The 18,113-nt window shown below is 47.2% G+C and overlaps 1 protein-coding gene across 1 annotated transcript; it reads right to left on the bottom strand.

The window, feature by feature from the left end:
• Positions 1-381: 381 nt before the first annotated feature.
• Positions 382-14,019, bottom strand: HORMAD1 (HORMA domain containing 1; the record flags this gene model as incomplete). Its single annotated transcript, XM_082298902.1, has 13 exons — positions 382-950; positions 2,686-2,769; positions 3,469-3,533; positions 6,142-6,205; positions 7,177-7,433; positions 8,020-8,171; positions 10,221-10,288; positions 10,915-10,941; positions 11,040-11,060; positions 11,434-11,470; positions 13,069-13,132; positions 13,403-13,547; positions 13,987-14,019. The coding sequence occupies 13 exons, from the start codon at positions 14,017-14,019 to the stop codon at positions 870-872; spliced, it is 1,098 nt and encodes a 365-aa protein (XP_082155028.1). The 3' UTR covers positions 382-869.
• Positions 14,020-18,113: the final 4,094 nt, after the last annotated feature.

Below are 18,113 nucleotides of genomic sequence, written 5' to 3'. Positions count from 1 at the left end.
CCTCTCCCCGCTCCGGCCCCATCCCGCCGGTAAAGGAACACGCAGCCACGGGTGAGCGCCGTTTAATAGAGGACTGATGATGAACAGACATTCGTAATTTAAAAGTCAAAATTGTCAAGAAATGTTCAGCTGTCCCCGCCCGCGCCGGCGGGAACGGCTTCACTCCCATTCCCTCACGGCACCCGAAAACTAATGGTTTGTTGTTGAAGGACTTGGCACCGTGTCCAGCCTCTGCCATAAATCGTTTTAGGGACATCCAGGTTCTCCCAATACCCCCACACCTTGGAACAGACGCTGCCACGGCTCTTCGTGAGAAATTCCTGCATTCTGGCAGGGAATCTGGAATTTAAGGCACGAAGAGGGCTTGTTTTTCACCTGAGTATGGTGCTTTTGGTGTGGAAGAAATGCAAAGCATCCAACTCCTCCAACTGAAAAGCGAAAACTGTAACCCCAAAACTGTAACACACCCTGTAACTGACAGCCCAGCCCTCTGGAAAGCTCTGGAAATCGCCCCAAAACTGGAGAGGTTTTGGGGCAGGCAGGTTCTGGATGAGTTCCTCAGCTCAGAACCACAGCCCAAAGGCACTGGTGAAACCTTGTGCGGGGGGAATGAATTTCCTCCATCACCAGCAGGACCCGGACGTACCCAGAACCAGAGTCAATCCCCAGATCCAAGGATTTCTGGTCCTGCCTGCTGGTCCTGTACAAAACGAGTTCAGAATTCCTCAGCTGGACTTCCTGGCATTTTCTTTCCTTATAACACACTCCCGTGGGACTGCTAATGGAGCAGAACTGATCCTTAAAACCCAACAGTGACACAGAACAACCGAATGGAAGCGGAGAACTCCGGGCAGACGAGAGATGGGCGGCTAAAACGGCTCCTTGGGCTCGCTGAGCTTCCTCCTTTTGGGCAGCACGTCCTGGCTGGAGGAGAGCTCAGCCTGGTGAACCTGCCAAGGAAAACCAATTCATGGAATTACAGGAGCTCCGTGGTGTCAGAACAGGACACAGCCCACCCCGAGCAGGACAGAGGTGTGACACATCCAGAGCCTCACCCCAGTCCCCACCCAGATGTGCTGGGCCTGCAGGAGCATCTGGATACCATTTCCTGGCAGAACTGACCAACTGAAGGAAGGCTGGGATGTATTCCTGCTGTCACAGCTGCATCAAGGAGCTGTGTCCATCAGGAACTGCAGCACAGGACAAGGAGTAGTGGGTTCAAACTGAAAGAGGGGAAATTGAGGTTGGATATATGGAGAAATTCCCCCCAGTGAGGGTGGGAAGGCCCTGGCACAGGGTGCCCAGAGAAGCTGTGGCTGCCCCTGGAAGTGTCCCAGGCCAGGCTGGATGGGGCTTGGAGCAGCCTGGGACAGCGGGAGGTGTCCCTGCCCATGGGGGTGGCACTGGGTGAGCTTTAATGTCCCTTTATCCAAACCATTCCGTGATTCCAAGGCAATGCCGGCTGTTCCCCTGCACTGTCCCATTCCAAGAGCAGCCCTGGGGAGAGGGAGCAGCACCAGGAGGGTTCTGCACCCTGGAGAGGCTGCTCAGCAGCCAACAACCTCCTGGGAGCTCAGTCCTGGTAGGTCTGACCCTGCCATGAAAAGATGACAATGAACCTTTAGCTTCACTGTGCTTTTGGTTATCGAAAGCACTCGTGTTTTGTTTACATCTAATAAATTTATTATTAAGTTCAGTAAAACCTCTTTGAAAAAGACACAGGGATAGTGAGCAAGGGACAGTGAGCAAACAGAACAACGTTCTCCTTTTTCTGTCACATCACTGAATAAGAACAACCACTGAATGTGACTGGTTGGAAGCAGGAAGGGACCTTAGAGCTCATCCAGTGCCACCCCCTGCCATGGCAGGGACACCTTCCACTATCCCAGGCTGCTCCAAGCCCCATCCAACCTGGCCTTGGGCACTTCCAGGGATCCAGGGGCAGCCACAGCTGCTCTGGGAATTCCATCCCAGCCCCTCACCACCCTCACAGGGAACAATTTCTTGCTGTAAGAGAGAAGAATTCCCCCACAGGTTTTGGAGAAGGACCTACTCCTAACTCAGCATTCCCAATATTCCCAATACCTGGTGAAGGCCCCCACAGCCTCACAGAGCTGCCAAGCTCAGTCAGTGAGGGAGCAGCACAGACATGGGGGCCCCAAAGCCACCCCCAGAAGTCCCAATTCCACCCTGGACACAACCTCTGCTCCAGCTGTGCCAGGTGGGAAGGATTTGGCTCCCCACAAGCAGCACTGCCTGCCAGACTGACCTGATGAAGCAAATAAAAGGGATTTTTCTTGGAATGAAGGAGTCACAGAGGTGAGGTTATAATTTTGGCCCAGTGTTTCCCAAGCAGAAGCACAAGGATCTCTCGGTGAACTGTGCTGGGGATCTCTGCTGGTACAAACCCCCATGGCTGATGGATCAAACCAGCAGGAAATCTGGCTAAATGCATTCCCAACAGGATAGCAACTAAAACTAAGGAATCTCTCTCAACCTGTGTTACCTACATCGAACCAGCTTCTAACTCCTTGGGACAGAACTCTTTTTGACCCTGTTGAATCTAATGGGAATTTAGGAAGTGATGAGAATTTCATTCTGTCAGTAGCAAATGCATTCAAGCTCCAAGTTTTATTCACTGCTTGGACCAGAAATAATGAGAACGAAAGAAAAACTGATACTAACAATGCAGCTTTGGAATATCTTTCCACTTCTTGTCCTGCTCTCTGACACAATCAGCTCAGACGTTTTACGAGTCAAATGATCAACCTGAAATCAGAAAATAGATTTTTTTCCTTGTGAAAGCAGCAAAAAACACACACTGGAGACCACAGCAGGGCTCAGTGCTGGGGCATTCACTGTTCTCTGCTGTGCCTGAGCCAAAATTGAGATATGGGAGTATTTAAATGGTGATAACCCATGGAAGTCTCAGCATTTACAGCTGGGTGTGCTGCAGGGCCCTGGCAGAGAGAAGCATGTGCTGGTTTTATACAGTAAATCACTCACACTTACCTACAGCTATCCTGTTTTAAGAAATCTTAAGGACCTGTGTGAAGCAGTCCTCCACGTATAAATGCCACCAATTTCTACATGCAGGGAATATAACCTGAGTTATAAACTTGAATTTTTAAGTTTTAATCAACTTCTAAACAAGCTTTGGTCTGTCAGAATTAGCAGTGGAATTCCTATTAAGCAGTTTATTAACATGGAAATTACACTCCCCTTTTCACTTAGTAACAGTCCCAGCATCTGTTTGGCTTGGGAGCTGTATCACAGAGGAACAGCCTTTTGTCAGAGCTTTAGAATAGTTTTGGAAAACACCAGGAAATGAAATGTAAAGGGATTTTGTTGCTGGAAATAGTGACTGTGGGAAATAAGGCTTTAGCAGATCACCCATGGATCACTCAAAGGAGGGAAGAAGCTTCACAGAACCTCCAGTAGAAGCTGAAGATGACAGAATTTTCATACCTGAGGATTAGAAACACGGGGAGTCTGGATCCCTCCAGCTTCCTCTTCACGAGCTGAAATGTTTTCTGAAAGATGGAAAGAGTTGAAGAGTTAAACAAAGCTGTTCACAACAGCACACCCACAACCCACAGCAAACAACAGCAGCTCTGCTTCAGGGAACACTCCAAACTGCTGGGAACAAGTGCTTCCAGAGGGCTCCAGTTCTCCTTAACTCCACCAAGATTTAAACTTCCTCTTTTCAACTCAGCCATTTCCCACCCCAGCCTCCAGCTCCCTTCAGCAGCCCTGGTACACACAGGATCTCTGGAGGATGGGTTTGGGCCATCCCAAAGGCTTGCCTGCAGTGGGATTTGATTCAAGCCTGAAGCCTCAGGAGCCCGTTTTGTGCTGCAGGACAGGGAAAAGGCCACTCTGGCCCAGCTCCTGCCCCTCCTGAACCCACCCAGCCACACCCAAGCAGCAGCTCCAGCTGCAGAGCCCCTGTCACTGCCTGCAGCTGCAGGAACAGGCTCCCAAGGGGGAACAGGCAGTGCCAGACAGTTTGGTTGCTGTTTCTAATTCATGCTGTTTTTCTAGGATACAGATAGAAGCAGGGAATGGTGGAGGGTGACTGTGCATCAGCTGTGGAAACAACAGAATTTCAGGGTGACAAATGTGTTTCCCTGTGTCTCGTAGTTCCTGTAAATAAAACATTTGCCAACTCCCTAGGACAAGAAATTTGCTGGATTTTTGTATGGTTTTGGAATTTTTATGACTTTTTAAAAGAATCAGACAGACCTTCAAGTGGTTATTCCAGTTCTGCAGCCTACTAGCATTGTCAAGATAAAAATACTGATCTAAATGTGCTGTTTCCTACACATTTCCATTATCGTTTTTGAGCAGCATGGAAATGGCAGCTGGTTTGGCAAAGCTGCACATGTTACTTTTCAAAAAACCCCAAACCCAACATTTGAAATGTTTTCTGTACAGCAAATGGGTTCCAGATTGTCTGGATGCTTCTATGCAGCCCCTCCAAGAGGAGCAGATCAACAAGCAGCAATTCCTTCTTCAGTTTGTTTGGCAGCAAAGTTCAGTCTTCAGGCCCCTGGGCTAAACTGGGAAATGTGAACACAAACCATCCTCTGCTTTTCCTCCTGGTTTATCTAAAATCTGAAAAGGAAGCTCCTGAGATCCCTGAGGACAATTTGGTGTCTCATGTTTTGAGTTGGAGACAGTCTGGGCCCACATCTTGATGCTCTGATTAGAAACCAGCAGTGGGGAGCTTCCAGGGCATGTTCCTGGTGGCAGCTGTGGCCAGGCTGGGGAGCCAGGACAGTTATTTATTGACAGATTTTATTTACAGTGTTAGGAAAAACACTTGAGGAAACTCATTTTGGTGTGATTCATACTAACAAAAATACTTTGCTAGAACTTTGTTCCTATTTAAGTTCTCCTACAAGGAAAGGCTGAGAGAGTTGGGATTGTTCAGCCTGGAGAAGAGAAGGCTCCAAGGAGACCTTAGAGCCTCTCCCAGTACCTAAAGGGGCTCCAGGAGAGCTGGAGAAGGAGTTTGAACAAGGGCCTGGAGAGACAGGACAAGGGGGAATGGCTTTACCCTGACAGAGAGCAGGGATAGATTTGATGTTAGAAAGAAATTCCTCCCTGTGAGGGTGGGGAGGCCCTGGCACAGGGTGCCCAGTGAAGCTGTGGCTGCCCCTGGATCCCTGGCAGTGCCCAAGGCCAGGCTGGAGCCACCGGGGGCAGTGGGAGGTGTCCCTGCCCATGGCAGGCAGGGGTGGAACGAGATGAGCTTTAAGGTGCCTCCCAACCCAAACCCTTCTGGGATTCTATGGTGTGATGGCAAAAAAAGTTCACTTGCAATTATCAAAATGCTCCAGTACACAGGAAAAGGGCAGCAGGTTCCCAGAGCACAATCAGCTGGACAAGGCACTAAAGCAGGAAGCAGAATCATTCATAAAACCAAACACATTCTGGTGAAGTTACTGCAGCAGGAGCAGCAAACCACAGCCATGAGCAGCTCCCTTTGGAGGTGTTTCACAGGGGCTACCACAACACAAAAGCTCCTCTACCCACAAGAGCCCCAACTCCTCCACGCCCCGGGGCTGAAGGTGTGGGTGCACAGTGGGATTCTGGGCTACTGCAGGGGAAAAGGTGGCTTAAAGTGGCATTTCTGCTGAACTGAAGCCCAAAAAGCTGAAATTAAAAAAAAAAAAAACAACCCAGACCTAGATCATTGGTTTTTGCACAGAGAATTCTGCTTCCCAGCTCTGCAATAATGAACTCAACAGTACAAGATCTCTGCAAGTTTAATGTGCAAATTAAGTATTATCAAAAACCAAATAAATCAGTAATTATTAGTAACAACAATAGTAGAAAAAGCAAACAATTTTTTTTCCTAAACATAAACCCCATTCAATTTAGGTTAGCTGATAAAATGGAACAGAAGATCAGAATTTTTGAACAGTAACATGAAAACGTGTTAATCATGTTTTAACATGTTAACATTCGTTAACCAAGTGCTTCACAGAATGAAGCTCTGATAGAAAATAAAGGCAGAGTCACGTATGTGAAGAAAATAATGAAAATTTGAATATAGAAAATCAAAGGTTTTGTTTTAGTAACATCAGGCAAGAGGCACAACTCAGAGACTTGAAAAATATACACAAATGTTACCTTGAGCTTCTGAAATATTCACATGATTCTTATCTTCCACTTCATTATCCAAGACAGGATCTTCCTAGATTAAGAAACAGGTCTGTCACTTACTGCAGACATACAAGGAAGAAGGTTCTATTCAGATGATTAAGGCCAGACTTATTAGATGGATTTTTGGTGGAATAAACTGAAATAAGTGATTGTGACATGGGATGAAGAGAGGTTTCATCTGTGCCCTGTGCTGGGACACATGGCACTGTCCCCATGGCACAAGCTGTCCCTCTGCTGCTCCTCGGGCACAGGCACTGCTTGAACAGTTTGCTTTACTGCAAACTGGAGCAGTAAAATTAAGGCAAACATGGATTGAAGATACTGCCCTGCTTAAAGATACCTGGAAACAAAGGGGGTTTATTAATATTATGGCTGACATGCAGTGAAACAATAATGGCCTTTTTCTAGATGATAGACCACAAAAAAATGTCAAAAAAAGCTACACAAATGTCCTGGGTTGCAGTGTATTCTATTCCCATCCTCATGAGCTGTTGAAATCAGGTGGGGCAGTGTTTCCTTGCCTCCTCCCCCCAGACTGTTTCTGTTCATGGCCCATCATTGTCCTGCCTCATGACTCAGAGATAACTCCCTCCGGACTATCTTCTGTTAATGAGCCTAATCAACACTTGGCCTCATGACTCATTACCCCATTGTGAGATGCTCCACCCAGAGGGAGGAACCAAGCATCTCATCGTGGATATAATCTGGGACTCTGACCACCAGAGTCACCCCTTCCCACTGGATTTCCAGAGGACAGGAGCTACACAGCCACCACTGGACCTTCTGAGGAAGAGCCGACCCTTTTCTACAGGATCACTGCTTCAGAGGACTGCAGCCACTATTCTACCACTGCTACAACAGGGAGTCAGTTTGAACCAGCGCTCTCTTATTTTTTTTTTTCTTCCTTTTCTTTAATTTCCCCATTAAATTGTTATTCTGACTTGGTGCCTCCCACTGGTTTGTTTTCAAACTAGTACAACAAAATAAAGTCTGTGCTCTTACATCCATATCCTGGCTCTCCTCTTCTGGATTATCTCCGCTCGCTCCACACACCTGGAGAGGCTCAGCAGTCTCTCCCTGCTTTAGGATATTCTTATCAATGTTCTCCATGCGCTGTTTCTCAGTTGTAATTTTCAGTTTCAGCATATGAAAAGGCGTTGGCACTTCCCCCACATTCAGGTACATGGGCTCCTCATTAAACATCATCCCCCCGTACTTGGCCTCCCTGAACCCTGGAGGTTGGTAATCAGGGGGTGTAACTGCAGAGAAAATTCATCAGATGTGTTAGAATGAAACATGTTCTTGTCAAACTAATTTCAACTCTTTTCCCCTTTAAATACAGAGAGTTACTGCAAAAAACTGTGCGTGAGGAAGGGAGTAATCAATATTCAATTTGGAGTAAATTAAGTTCTTTTCTCTTTGCACAACAGACAAAGGCCAGTTAAAGGTCCTTGGAAGAGGCTGTAAATAGAGAGAGAGAAAATAGAAGCTCTGATTTGCCATTTTAAGGCAGTAACGCACTCTGAAAGCAGAGCCAGACATTTGGACAGTCATCAAACTAGAACCAGGCTGGCCAATTATGCTATAGCCTAACATACTCTGGGAAACTCCAAGTGTTTTAAAACACACCCGAATCCAATGAAGGCAGTGCCAGGATTGTGTTCCTGCAGTGAGATCACATCCCTTCCCCCTGGAGGTTCAAAGCTGTCATGAGAAACAGCCACACGTGAAATAACCTCATTTAACAAGTCCCAGCAGCCACAAAGATTATCCACTGAAAATTCCTTTGGATTGCTTTCCAGTGGCTGAACACAGCTGATACATCAGGGTGGCATGGCAATGTACCCTCATCATAATACAGGAGTTTCATGGTGAGGCAGACATCGCTGGGCAGTGGGCTCAGGTTCTGCATCAGGACGTAGATCTTGCGGATGAGGAGGATGCTGGCCTTCTTGGTGTCTGCACAGGTGATGGTGGAGTCTGACTTCTTATCCTTGCTAAAATCAGAGTAGCCAGGTTATTTCTGACACAGAGTAAGATATTTCTAGTATTAAGAGACAACTATTTAACAGACTATGAACATGAGAAGCACCCCATTTCTTGCCTGAGGTCTGAGATCACAAGCAATTCCTAACCTGTCTAAGTGCTGCATGTTCTCTGCCCCTCGGGAGATCAAACCCTGAGCCAGGGACATCAGGAGAGCTTAGGGATCAGCACCTGGCACCAACTGCTCTATCCTACATCACACTTAGTGCTTAAAGGCCCACTCTGAATGAAAGAGAAAAGGAGGGACGTGTGAAAGCCCCAATTCTTTGAAGTCTTAACTACTTGATTTCCCTTGAAGTCCCACTATTTACTTGGACACACATGGCTAATGATAATAAACTTGGTACCCAACGGACTCTTGGCATCCAGCTCCAACATTTCCATGCTCCCATTCCACCAGAAACTGACCCAAATCCCACCTCAATGCCAACACCCCTCCCTCTGTTCTCCTGCTCCTCACAGCCCCCAGCTGAGGCACCTGAGGACTTGCACAGCAGGGCAGGCACCAGGAGTTATTTCCTTGTGTGTCCCTGTCTTCTGGAAGCATTCCCTGAACTGTGATGAATTCAGACCTCTCACCCCTCTCCAGCTGGTTATTTCCTGCCATGCTGGGACCAGAGAAGTAGCCTCACACCTATTTTCAAATTGATCTGACATGAATTTATGCTGTTCCACTAAGGCAACCTGGTGTGGCCAGGAGTCACATCCCCTTCTCCCCTTTCACAGGTAAGGAGCTAAACCCAGCCCAAGCATCTGCAGCACTGCAGCCTTTTCTTTTTTAATTTAAGGAGCATTTTATGTAGGAGGGAAGCTGGGAGGAGTTTGAATTAACTGTATTTCAATTACTTGTCTTAAAATAAGCCATTTCCCTGTAGCTGTGACTGAGCAGTGAATCCCTATGGTGGAAGAGGGTCTGGAGGAGATGGGGAGCAGGGCTGTGTCCCCAGAGCTCCAGCACAAGCACAGGGTGTCACTGCCCACAGCTGCTGCCAGGAGTGACCTGATCTCAGCACATGGAGAGCTGAGCAGGGCCTCCATTTTAGACACAGTTATGGGGGTTGAGTGGGTGAACTGCTGGGGTCAGTGCTTCTCCCCAAGTTCATTAAAAGCCCCTGAATGTCTCCTTGAGTTTGCCAGATGGATACAGGGGAAGTGAAGCTGTGGTTTGGCCCAAAAAGTGTAAAAACTGAACAACAAACAAAAGAATTCTGAAGAGAGGAATTGGCTGGAGCAGCTTCATAGAATCACCAATCTTTAGGGTGGGAAGGGAACATAAAGCCCAGCCCATCCCACCCCCTGCCATGGGCAGGGACACCTTCCACTCTCCCAGGCTGCTCCAAGCCCCGTCCAACCTGGCCTTGGACACTGCCAGGGATCCAGGGGCAGCCACAGCTGCTCTGGGCACCCTGTGCCAGGGTCTCCCCACCCTCACAGGGAGGAATTTCCTCTGTACATTTGATCCAAACCTGTCCCCTGACAGTTTCAACCCAGGGATTCCTTCCCCATGGCTGGGGATGCCCAGTGTCCTCACAGTGAGCTTATCTCAGCAATGGGAATTCCACCATGACCGAGCCATGTAGCACAACAGCTCTGCTTTGCTAAGTGCAGCTTACATTTCTATTGTGGTTTTTGTGTATTTCTACCATTTCTGCTAAATGAGGAATTCCATGTAACATTCAGTATCTTCAGATAATTGAATCTGGTGTTAAGCTTCACCCCCCCCCCCCCCCCCCCCCCCCCCCAGAATATCTCAAATATCCTGGTCACAGAGTATCTGACATAGAGCATCATCTTCTGAGTGGATATTAAAATTACAAGCATAATCAGACAAAATAATTAATTGTATTTTAGTAAGTCTAAGCTAGCAGTGTATGTTGATAAAATTAGTCTCAAGATCCCAAATTTAAAGAGCAAACACCAAACAGATCAAATCCAAAGTTCTGACATTCAGGTGTGTCCACAGGGACTGTAAGGCCATGGGGCAGTCACAGGGGTTGTACCTGCCAAAATCCAGGAGCGGCCCTTTGTGGGTGTACTTGAACTTGAAGTGGTAACACTCTGTGACTGTCTGCAAACAAAGCCAGTAATTATTACACTAATCAGCTGCCAAGCACCCTCCTGCTGCAGCTCTGGTTAATAATCTATTAACCTTTAAAGAAAATAACGACAGCCCAACTCCCATCCACTTACTGAATACAGGTTCCTAATCCCCTAACAATTAACAGTAATAATGCATAAGTGTCAGCTAATAAAAATGATGATTCTTTTCCGGGAATCACCATGATAAAATATTTTGAAATACCAACTGAAGTTTTTAGCACAAAATATTCCAGTTTTAATCGCTGTGAAAACGTTTCACACACAGAACAGATGTGATGACACCCAGTGGGCTTTGTGTTTTCCACAAAAGTCCCATAGATTTGTTAGGCAGATTTAGGATGAGGCATCTTTATGGACATCTCCCTCTGCAATGACATTCTGGTTGCTTGCACCAGCCTGAGAATAACCTGACACTGGATACTTAAATGCAATTCCACACATGGCAATTCCCACTGACTCCAGTGATTTTTACATTTGGCATTTCAATATGTCCCCTTTTGAAAAATGTGCACGTTAAATATTCCTGCTTGTACATGCATTTCACTACATCCACATTATCAGCAGTCATCCCTTGAGATATTCCAGCAGATTTACCTGAGGATCTTCTTGCTGAGTGTAGACCTGTATTTTTAAAGTAAAGAAAGGAATCAGAATGAGACCTGCACGTCCCTCAAAGAGCGTCCCTTAAAAACGCATCCCTGCTTTTCAGAGATACTCACTGCTAGGACAATCTGTCTCAGCTGTCAGGAACACAAACAGAGAAAGAAAAAGAACATTAAATATATTTCATAGCCCATTTCTGCTGCCCAAGCTGCTTTGTCTCTCTAGCTCTGGAATCCAACACAGGCAACTAAGGCCTGTTGGAAGAAAAGCCTCTTCCTCTTCACTCCTCTTCTGCGGAGGAGAGGACTCAGCTGCAGAAGAAAACACCTACAGATCCCTGGCTTTCAGTGCTGCTGTTTACAAGAATTTTATGCAGAAATGCCTGTGCATCCCACGCTGCAGCTGACTGAGTTAGCTCAGCTACTCCCTGAGCAGTCCTACAACTACACTGGCACATAATGGACTTAAATAAACATTTCAATACAACTGAAATGAGACTGGAGGACTTACGTATTTCTTCTGCAAGGCATCATAGCATCCTAACATCCTGCAAAAACCAAATAATATTGGCCATCTACTACTAATTTTCACTTGTTTCTCACTAAATCAAATAGCACCAAAAAATGAACCTCTTGTTTTTATTCTTAGTGTATTAGAGCATTAAATAACACTTATTCCATCATTCTATCTTATTAGCACTGATACAAGCAATGACTATCTTTGTGACACCAAATCATCCCCACCTCCTGGAAGCGTAATTAAAAATATAATCTGTAGGTAACTAATCAGTAAAAACATAGTGCAATACTTCCAACACACGCATTCATTAACCAGGGGAGCAACCTGGTCTAGTTGCAGCTGTCCCTGTCCACGGCAGGGGCTTGGAAGAAGGTGAGCTTTAAGGTCCCTTCCAACCCAAAGCACTCCATGATTTCATCACAGATCAGTAATTCAGCTAAACAGCAACACAGCTGAAGCACACAGGAGTTATTACCTTCATTTAGATGTTGCCATTTCCTTTTTACACAACACCCAAACAGTAGTCAAATAGGGAATCGAAACTTAACCCTATTTTTTTTTTTTCCTGACATTCCTTTCAAATACAGTCAACAAACAAAAACTGGGTTTGGTGTGTGCGTGATGCTGGGGCAAGAAAGGCCACTCACCTGTGAACTCCCAACAGGTACCACATCCTTTTCCCACAAAACCAGGGAGCCTGTCCTGGTCAGCCTCCACAGGCTGCAGTGAACTGCCCTCACTGTGTGTGAGGGGAAGGTGAACTGCACTGACCCTTCTGTTTCCTCAGCCACAGAAGATCCATTAGGAAATTCCAGGTTACAGCAAAGGAAGCTTTTCCCCCCCACTCTGTGACAGCACACGGCTGATTCCACCTCTAACATCAGCTGTCAGCCCTCACATCTGAACCTCTCAGTGCTGCCAGGGGATGAATGCAGCATCATCCCCACGCCTTGTACACAGTGGGGAAGAGGAGGGAAAGAACCTTTATGGAGGTAAGGAAATACAGAAATATGTAACTAAGGCAAAGGCCTTACAGAGTTTTCTAAAAAGCAAGGAGAGCACTAGGAACAGACCTCACAGTTACTGTGAGCAGAAAGAAAACCAGAATAAGCAGCTGCAGCCACAGGTGACACAGCCACACTCAGCTGTGGCAGTGCTCAAGCAGACAGACTGTCACTGGCAGGCACAGCTCTGCCTTTGAACAAGAAGCCCAAGTCTCCCACTCTCTTACAAAATCTGTAAGCAAGACCTTTAAGATGCAAAAGGGTGGCATTGAGTCTCCTGATCAACTAGAGAGGAACTACTGGTTAGACTTTTGCATTTCTGTGCACCCTTGAGTACTCATGAGCACCTAGAGGAATGAAGTGTATAAATATCTAGTATTAGATATTTAGTATTTATACAGTAAATATAAAGCATAGTCACTCTGCAAACAGAGATCTATGCTCTCCTAAGGCCTGAGCTGAAAACCTTTCTGGAGACACAACTGTTACATCTATAACACCAATGTGGGCTGCTCACTCACAGCAAGAGAGCTTTTTCCCTTGTATCTGCAAACAACCAGGAAGGACTCTTTGAGCACTTACACGCCAAGGAAGTGTTACCTGTGTGCTGGAATCAACCTACCATTTCACCAGCTGGGTAGAGCCAGGACAGTTTTTGTCTTCCCGCAGAATTTTGACACAGACATCTCAAAAAAACAAAAAAAACCACACACACATTTACTTAGGATGAAGTGCAACGAAAAGTTCATTCCCTAAAAGTACACATCAAGAAGAGGCTAAAACTAACAGTTTATGCTGAGTAATAACAAAACCAATAACAAAATTTAATTAATGCATTAGTGAAATTTCCATTACATGCACTGAAATGACGTCCATTCATTAAAAAGACCAAGTGGCTTTAAAAACAACTTGATGACAACAGGTTTTGCAAATTATCATGGAAAAAAGCCTGTTACCATCCATGTATCTTGTTCCATAGGCACTTTCAGGAAAGATTCCCCTCAGGTACGTGATGCAGGACACTGCCACTGCCAGGAGCCTCTTCACCAGCATCAGGGATTGCTGCTCCGTGGCTATTTTCTTGGGAAATACAACTGCACTCTGAAAATCACAGAAAGAAACCAATTAAACTCTACCTACATCAACAGACCTGTACAGGCTTCAATCCTGTCCAACGCCTTCATTTTAATTTAATTGAAAAGTATGACTTCTGTGAGCTATAAAGTTAAGCACATTCCTTAAACTTGGTGTTACAGTATTTATAGGACGCAGCTAAAGGACATGTATATATAAAAAATATATAAATAAATATAATGTATTTCTAGGACACGTTGTAACCGGTTTCTACCAAGCACATGACAACAAAGTTCAGGAAACTTTTCTGTATTTTTTTCTATACATTCTTTATTCATAATTAAAAGACTGAATTAGCCTGCAATTTTCACGTGAAAAAATACCACAGAGCACCTGCGTGCACTATTTCAGCCAAAACTCCCCCATTTTTCCCAATACTGTGCTGAAATAAACCACAAAACCGTACCACAGAATTCCTTTGCTTCTGAGCAGTTGCCATGCCGCAGAGACTCCTGTGCCTGTTAATGGAACACCTGCATTAGCACCTGGCTGAGAAGAAGGGCAGCAAAGCCCAGCCTGCAGCTCTCCAGCTTCTCCAGGGCATTCCCTGGATTTACAAACACCTCCTGCACAATTCGCCAGCTCAAACCAACCTGTAATGTTCAGGAAACAGAGCAGGACTGTTCTTCTAATCATCCCCAGTATCAGATTCTTGATATTCACAGCAGCACAGGCCTCCCCTGAGGCTACAGGATGCAATAATTAGAATATTTATATCTGTATTTATATGAACCTCCAAAGGCAATTCTCCTCAGTGCTAACTAGCACCAAACCTACGACATTTTCAAAGGCCCTCCCCACATTTCAAACACCCCCAGGCTTGGGTTGTTTTCATCTGTAATTCAAATGAGTACGGGAGAAACAGAACCCTCATCACCCTGAGTCTGACGCCACACAAGCCTTCCCCTCAATTCGGAAATATCAAACGCACCCACGCCTGAGGCCATGGAAAACACCTTTTCCAAGCTAGAAGTGGGCTCTGCATCACGCAGGGCACCGAGCTCCCCCTCAGCAAATCCTCCATAACCCCCCCCCCGACCACAGCATGCGGCCGAGTTCAGCCCCACTGTCACAAAGGAGCCGCTTCCCAGCAGTGTCAGCCCAGAACACAGCACCTGCCCCCTCCAGGGAAACTGAGGCAAGCGGAGGATGAAAGCGCGAAGACAGAATACTGCAGAGTAGCGCGGGGCGGAGGGCAGCAAAACCTCGGCGGTGAGGGCGAGGCGGGGTGTGGGTGGGTCGAGAGATAACCGAGGAAAAATTGAAGGAGAATGTGAGGTGAGAGGAAGGGAGCTGGAGGAGCCGCCCGCCCTCACCCTCGGGGCGCGGTTTCCCGCGCTCGCCCTCAGCCGGCGCTGCCGCCGGGCCGTGCGCAAACACAGCGCGGAGGGCTCGCCCTCAGCCGGCGCCGCGCGCAGTCCGCGCACGCGCAGCGTCTGCCCCGCCGGTGAGGGGCCAGGGAAACGTGGAATATTGTGAGCTGTGAGGGACTCACAGGGCTCATCGATTCCAACTCTTCGCCCTGTGCACCCCTGAGAGCGTTGTCCAAACGTTCCTGGAGCTCTGGCAGCCTTGGGGCCGGGACCGTTCCCTGGGGAGCCTGGGCAGTGCCCCACCACCCTTTGGGGGAAGAACCTTTCCCTCATACCGAACCTAAACCTCCCCTGACACAGCTCCAGCCGTGTTGGAGTGCTGCCCCTCGTGATGAAGGTGCAGATCCCTGAGGTCTCCTCTCAGTCTCCTCCAGCTGGACAGACCAAGTGCCCTCAGCCGCTCCTCATACGGCCTCTCCAGACCCTTCACCATCCTCGTGGCCTCCTTGGGACACTCTCTAATGGCTTCGTGTCTTTCTCGCATTACCAAAACTGCACCTAGGATTCAAGGTGAGCCTGCCCCAGCCCAGAGCAGAGCAGGACAATCCCCTCCTTTGCCCAGCCAGTGGTGCCGGGCCCGATGCCCCTCAGGGCACGGTGACCCTTTGGGCTGCCAGGACACAGTGTGACCCAGGTCCAGGCAGCCACTGACCAGGACCCCCAGATCCTTCCCCAGCCTCTCCTTCCCCAGTCTGTCCATACACCCCGGGTTACCCCATCCCAGGTGCAGAATCCAGCACTTGCCCTTGATAAACATCATACAGTCCCAGTGCCTGGTGTCAGTTCCAGCCCTCACTGCCACGGGGACAGCACAAAGGCACCACAAACAATCCACTGCACAGACAATGGATTCTGTCTCTTTGTTCTTGGTTGCCTCAGTCAGAGACGTAGTTGCCTTAAGGAATCCGTGACCAACAAAATTCCATGACACCCGAGAGAACGTCATAACTTCTTTTCTAGTGTCTGGACGAAATTAGGGGCTCTATTCTTTCCAGATCTATTATCCATTGCCATTTGCCTAAATATGTAACTTGCTTTTGATCCGAATGAAGTTTGGATGGAGATGGACTAGGACAATACACTAGAAATAGTGCCTCATATAAAGGCATACTCATACCTTTATATATATATAAATATATATAACAAATAGGGATAGATATATGTCATGTATATAATGTAGCAATTTTATATACATATATATATATATCCTATAATATATATTTTGTTAATAGCAAATCATCTACACACTGTACAAAACCCTATACACACGGTAATTTCATACCCTTGGAATCCCAAAAATACTCTTTAAACCCCAAATACTCATAGAATCTTAGAATGGTTTGGGTTGGAATTGACCTTGAAGCTCATCCAGTGCCACCCCCTGCCATGGGCAGGGACACCTCCCACTGTCCCAGGCTGCTCCAAGCCCCGTCCAACCTGGCCTTGGACACTTCCAGGGATCCAGGGGCAGCCAAAGCTGCTCTGGGCACCCTGTGCCAGGGCCTCCCCACCCTCACAGGGAGGAATTTCTTCCCAATATCCCATCTAAACCTACTCTCTTTCGGTTTCAACCCATTCCCCCTCATCCTGCCACTCCGGGCTCTTGCAAATAGCCTTCCCCATCTTTTGTCTAAGTTCCCTTCAGGTACTGGAAGGTCACAATTAGGTCACCCCAAACCCTTCTCTTCTCCAGGCTGAACAATCCCAATTCTTGGAGCCTTTGGAAGGGATCCAGCAAAACTTTGGAGAAAACGTGTCTGAGGCAGTCACTGTTTTCCAGGTGAAGGCAAACAAAGGTTAACTTTCTTCATCCAATGAAATGCTTCAGAGTCCCTTGGGCTAAGCATTGGTCTGTCTGCTTCTGGATATTCTTCCTGGATTCCTGGAATAGGATCCTGTATCCCAGAGGGTCACACTCCTCCCTTTGTTTTAATGCACACGGGCTGTGCTGGGGCCAACAGCCCCTCATCTGTCCTGGTCCTTGCCACCCTGCCCTGTGCTTCTTAGAGTATCTCCAGATATTGCTCCCGTTGGAGTGATGCCATGAAGATTTTTTGCCTTTTCTTTTATACCCCTGTTATACCTTTTTTGCAACTTCTGTATTCCTCGTGCTTTTTCCCTACATTCTTGGCCTTGTTTGTCAAGCTAAGAGACTAAACATTTTAGAAGCTTCGTAGCTGGGGATCAGTGTGCCCCAGACCCCAAGGTCCTCTCCAGAACATATTCTGTAAACCAAGAAGAACCATCCAGGGGAAAGTTCCTTGGGGAGGGGGGCTCACTCGAGCCTCTCATTGGGGAATCTTTGATAGATCTGCTAATTAGTAACACCTAGAATGTTATACCTGATCTTTGGGGGCCCTCTCGGCAGGGTGCATCTCGATGCACATGACCTGGACGTGTGCACCTAAGGATCCTTAAAATAAATACCAAGGTAAAATCCCTTTTCCCCTTCTAACCGTGTATGACTCTTGACTTTAAGACCAGGAAAAGGCATCAGGAGCAAGTCCAGAGGAGGCCACGAAGTTGGTAAGAGGATTGGAACCCCTTCCCGTTTGGAGATAGGCTGGTAGAGCTGGGAATGTTCAGACTGGACAAGATTCTATGGAGATCTCAGACAGAGCACCTTCCAGGACCTGAAGTGGCTACAGGGAAGATGCAGAGGGGCTTCTCATCAGGAACTGGAGTGACAGGACAAGGGGGAATGGCTTCAGATTGAAAGAGGGGAAATTGAGGTTGGATATTGGGAAGGAACTGTTCCCTGTGAGGGTGGGGAGGCCCTGGCACAGGGTGCCCAGAGCAGCTGTGGCTGCCCCTGGATCCCTGGAAGGCCAAGGCCAGGTTGGACGGGGCTTGGAGCAGCCTGGGACAGTGGGAGGTGTCCCTGCCCATGGTTGGGTGAAGCCCCCAACCATTAGGTTCCCTTAGGATCCCTTCCAACCCAAAGCATTCTTTGATTCCACAATTCTTTCACAGATATTTGGGGTTAATTTAAAAGGTATGAAATTACCATTTGAGTCGGGTTTTGTGCAGTGTGTGGATGGTTTGTTGTTAACAAGCAGTGATAAGAATGCCTTTACATCAGACACTAATTTCTGCATTGCCCTGGGATAAAATGGGACACGGGGCATCCAAACTTCAGTTGGGCCAAAAGAAAGTTACA

Source organism: Coloeus monedula, assembly GCF_965178545.1.
Source record: "Coloeus monedula genome assembly, chromosome: 29".
NCBI lineage: Eukaryota > Metazoa > Chordata > Aves > Passeriformes > Corvidae > Coloeus > Coloeus monedula.
The sequence above is the reverse complement of the archived record's forward strand: the minus strand, read 5'-3'. Positions and strand labels throughout refer to the sequence as shown.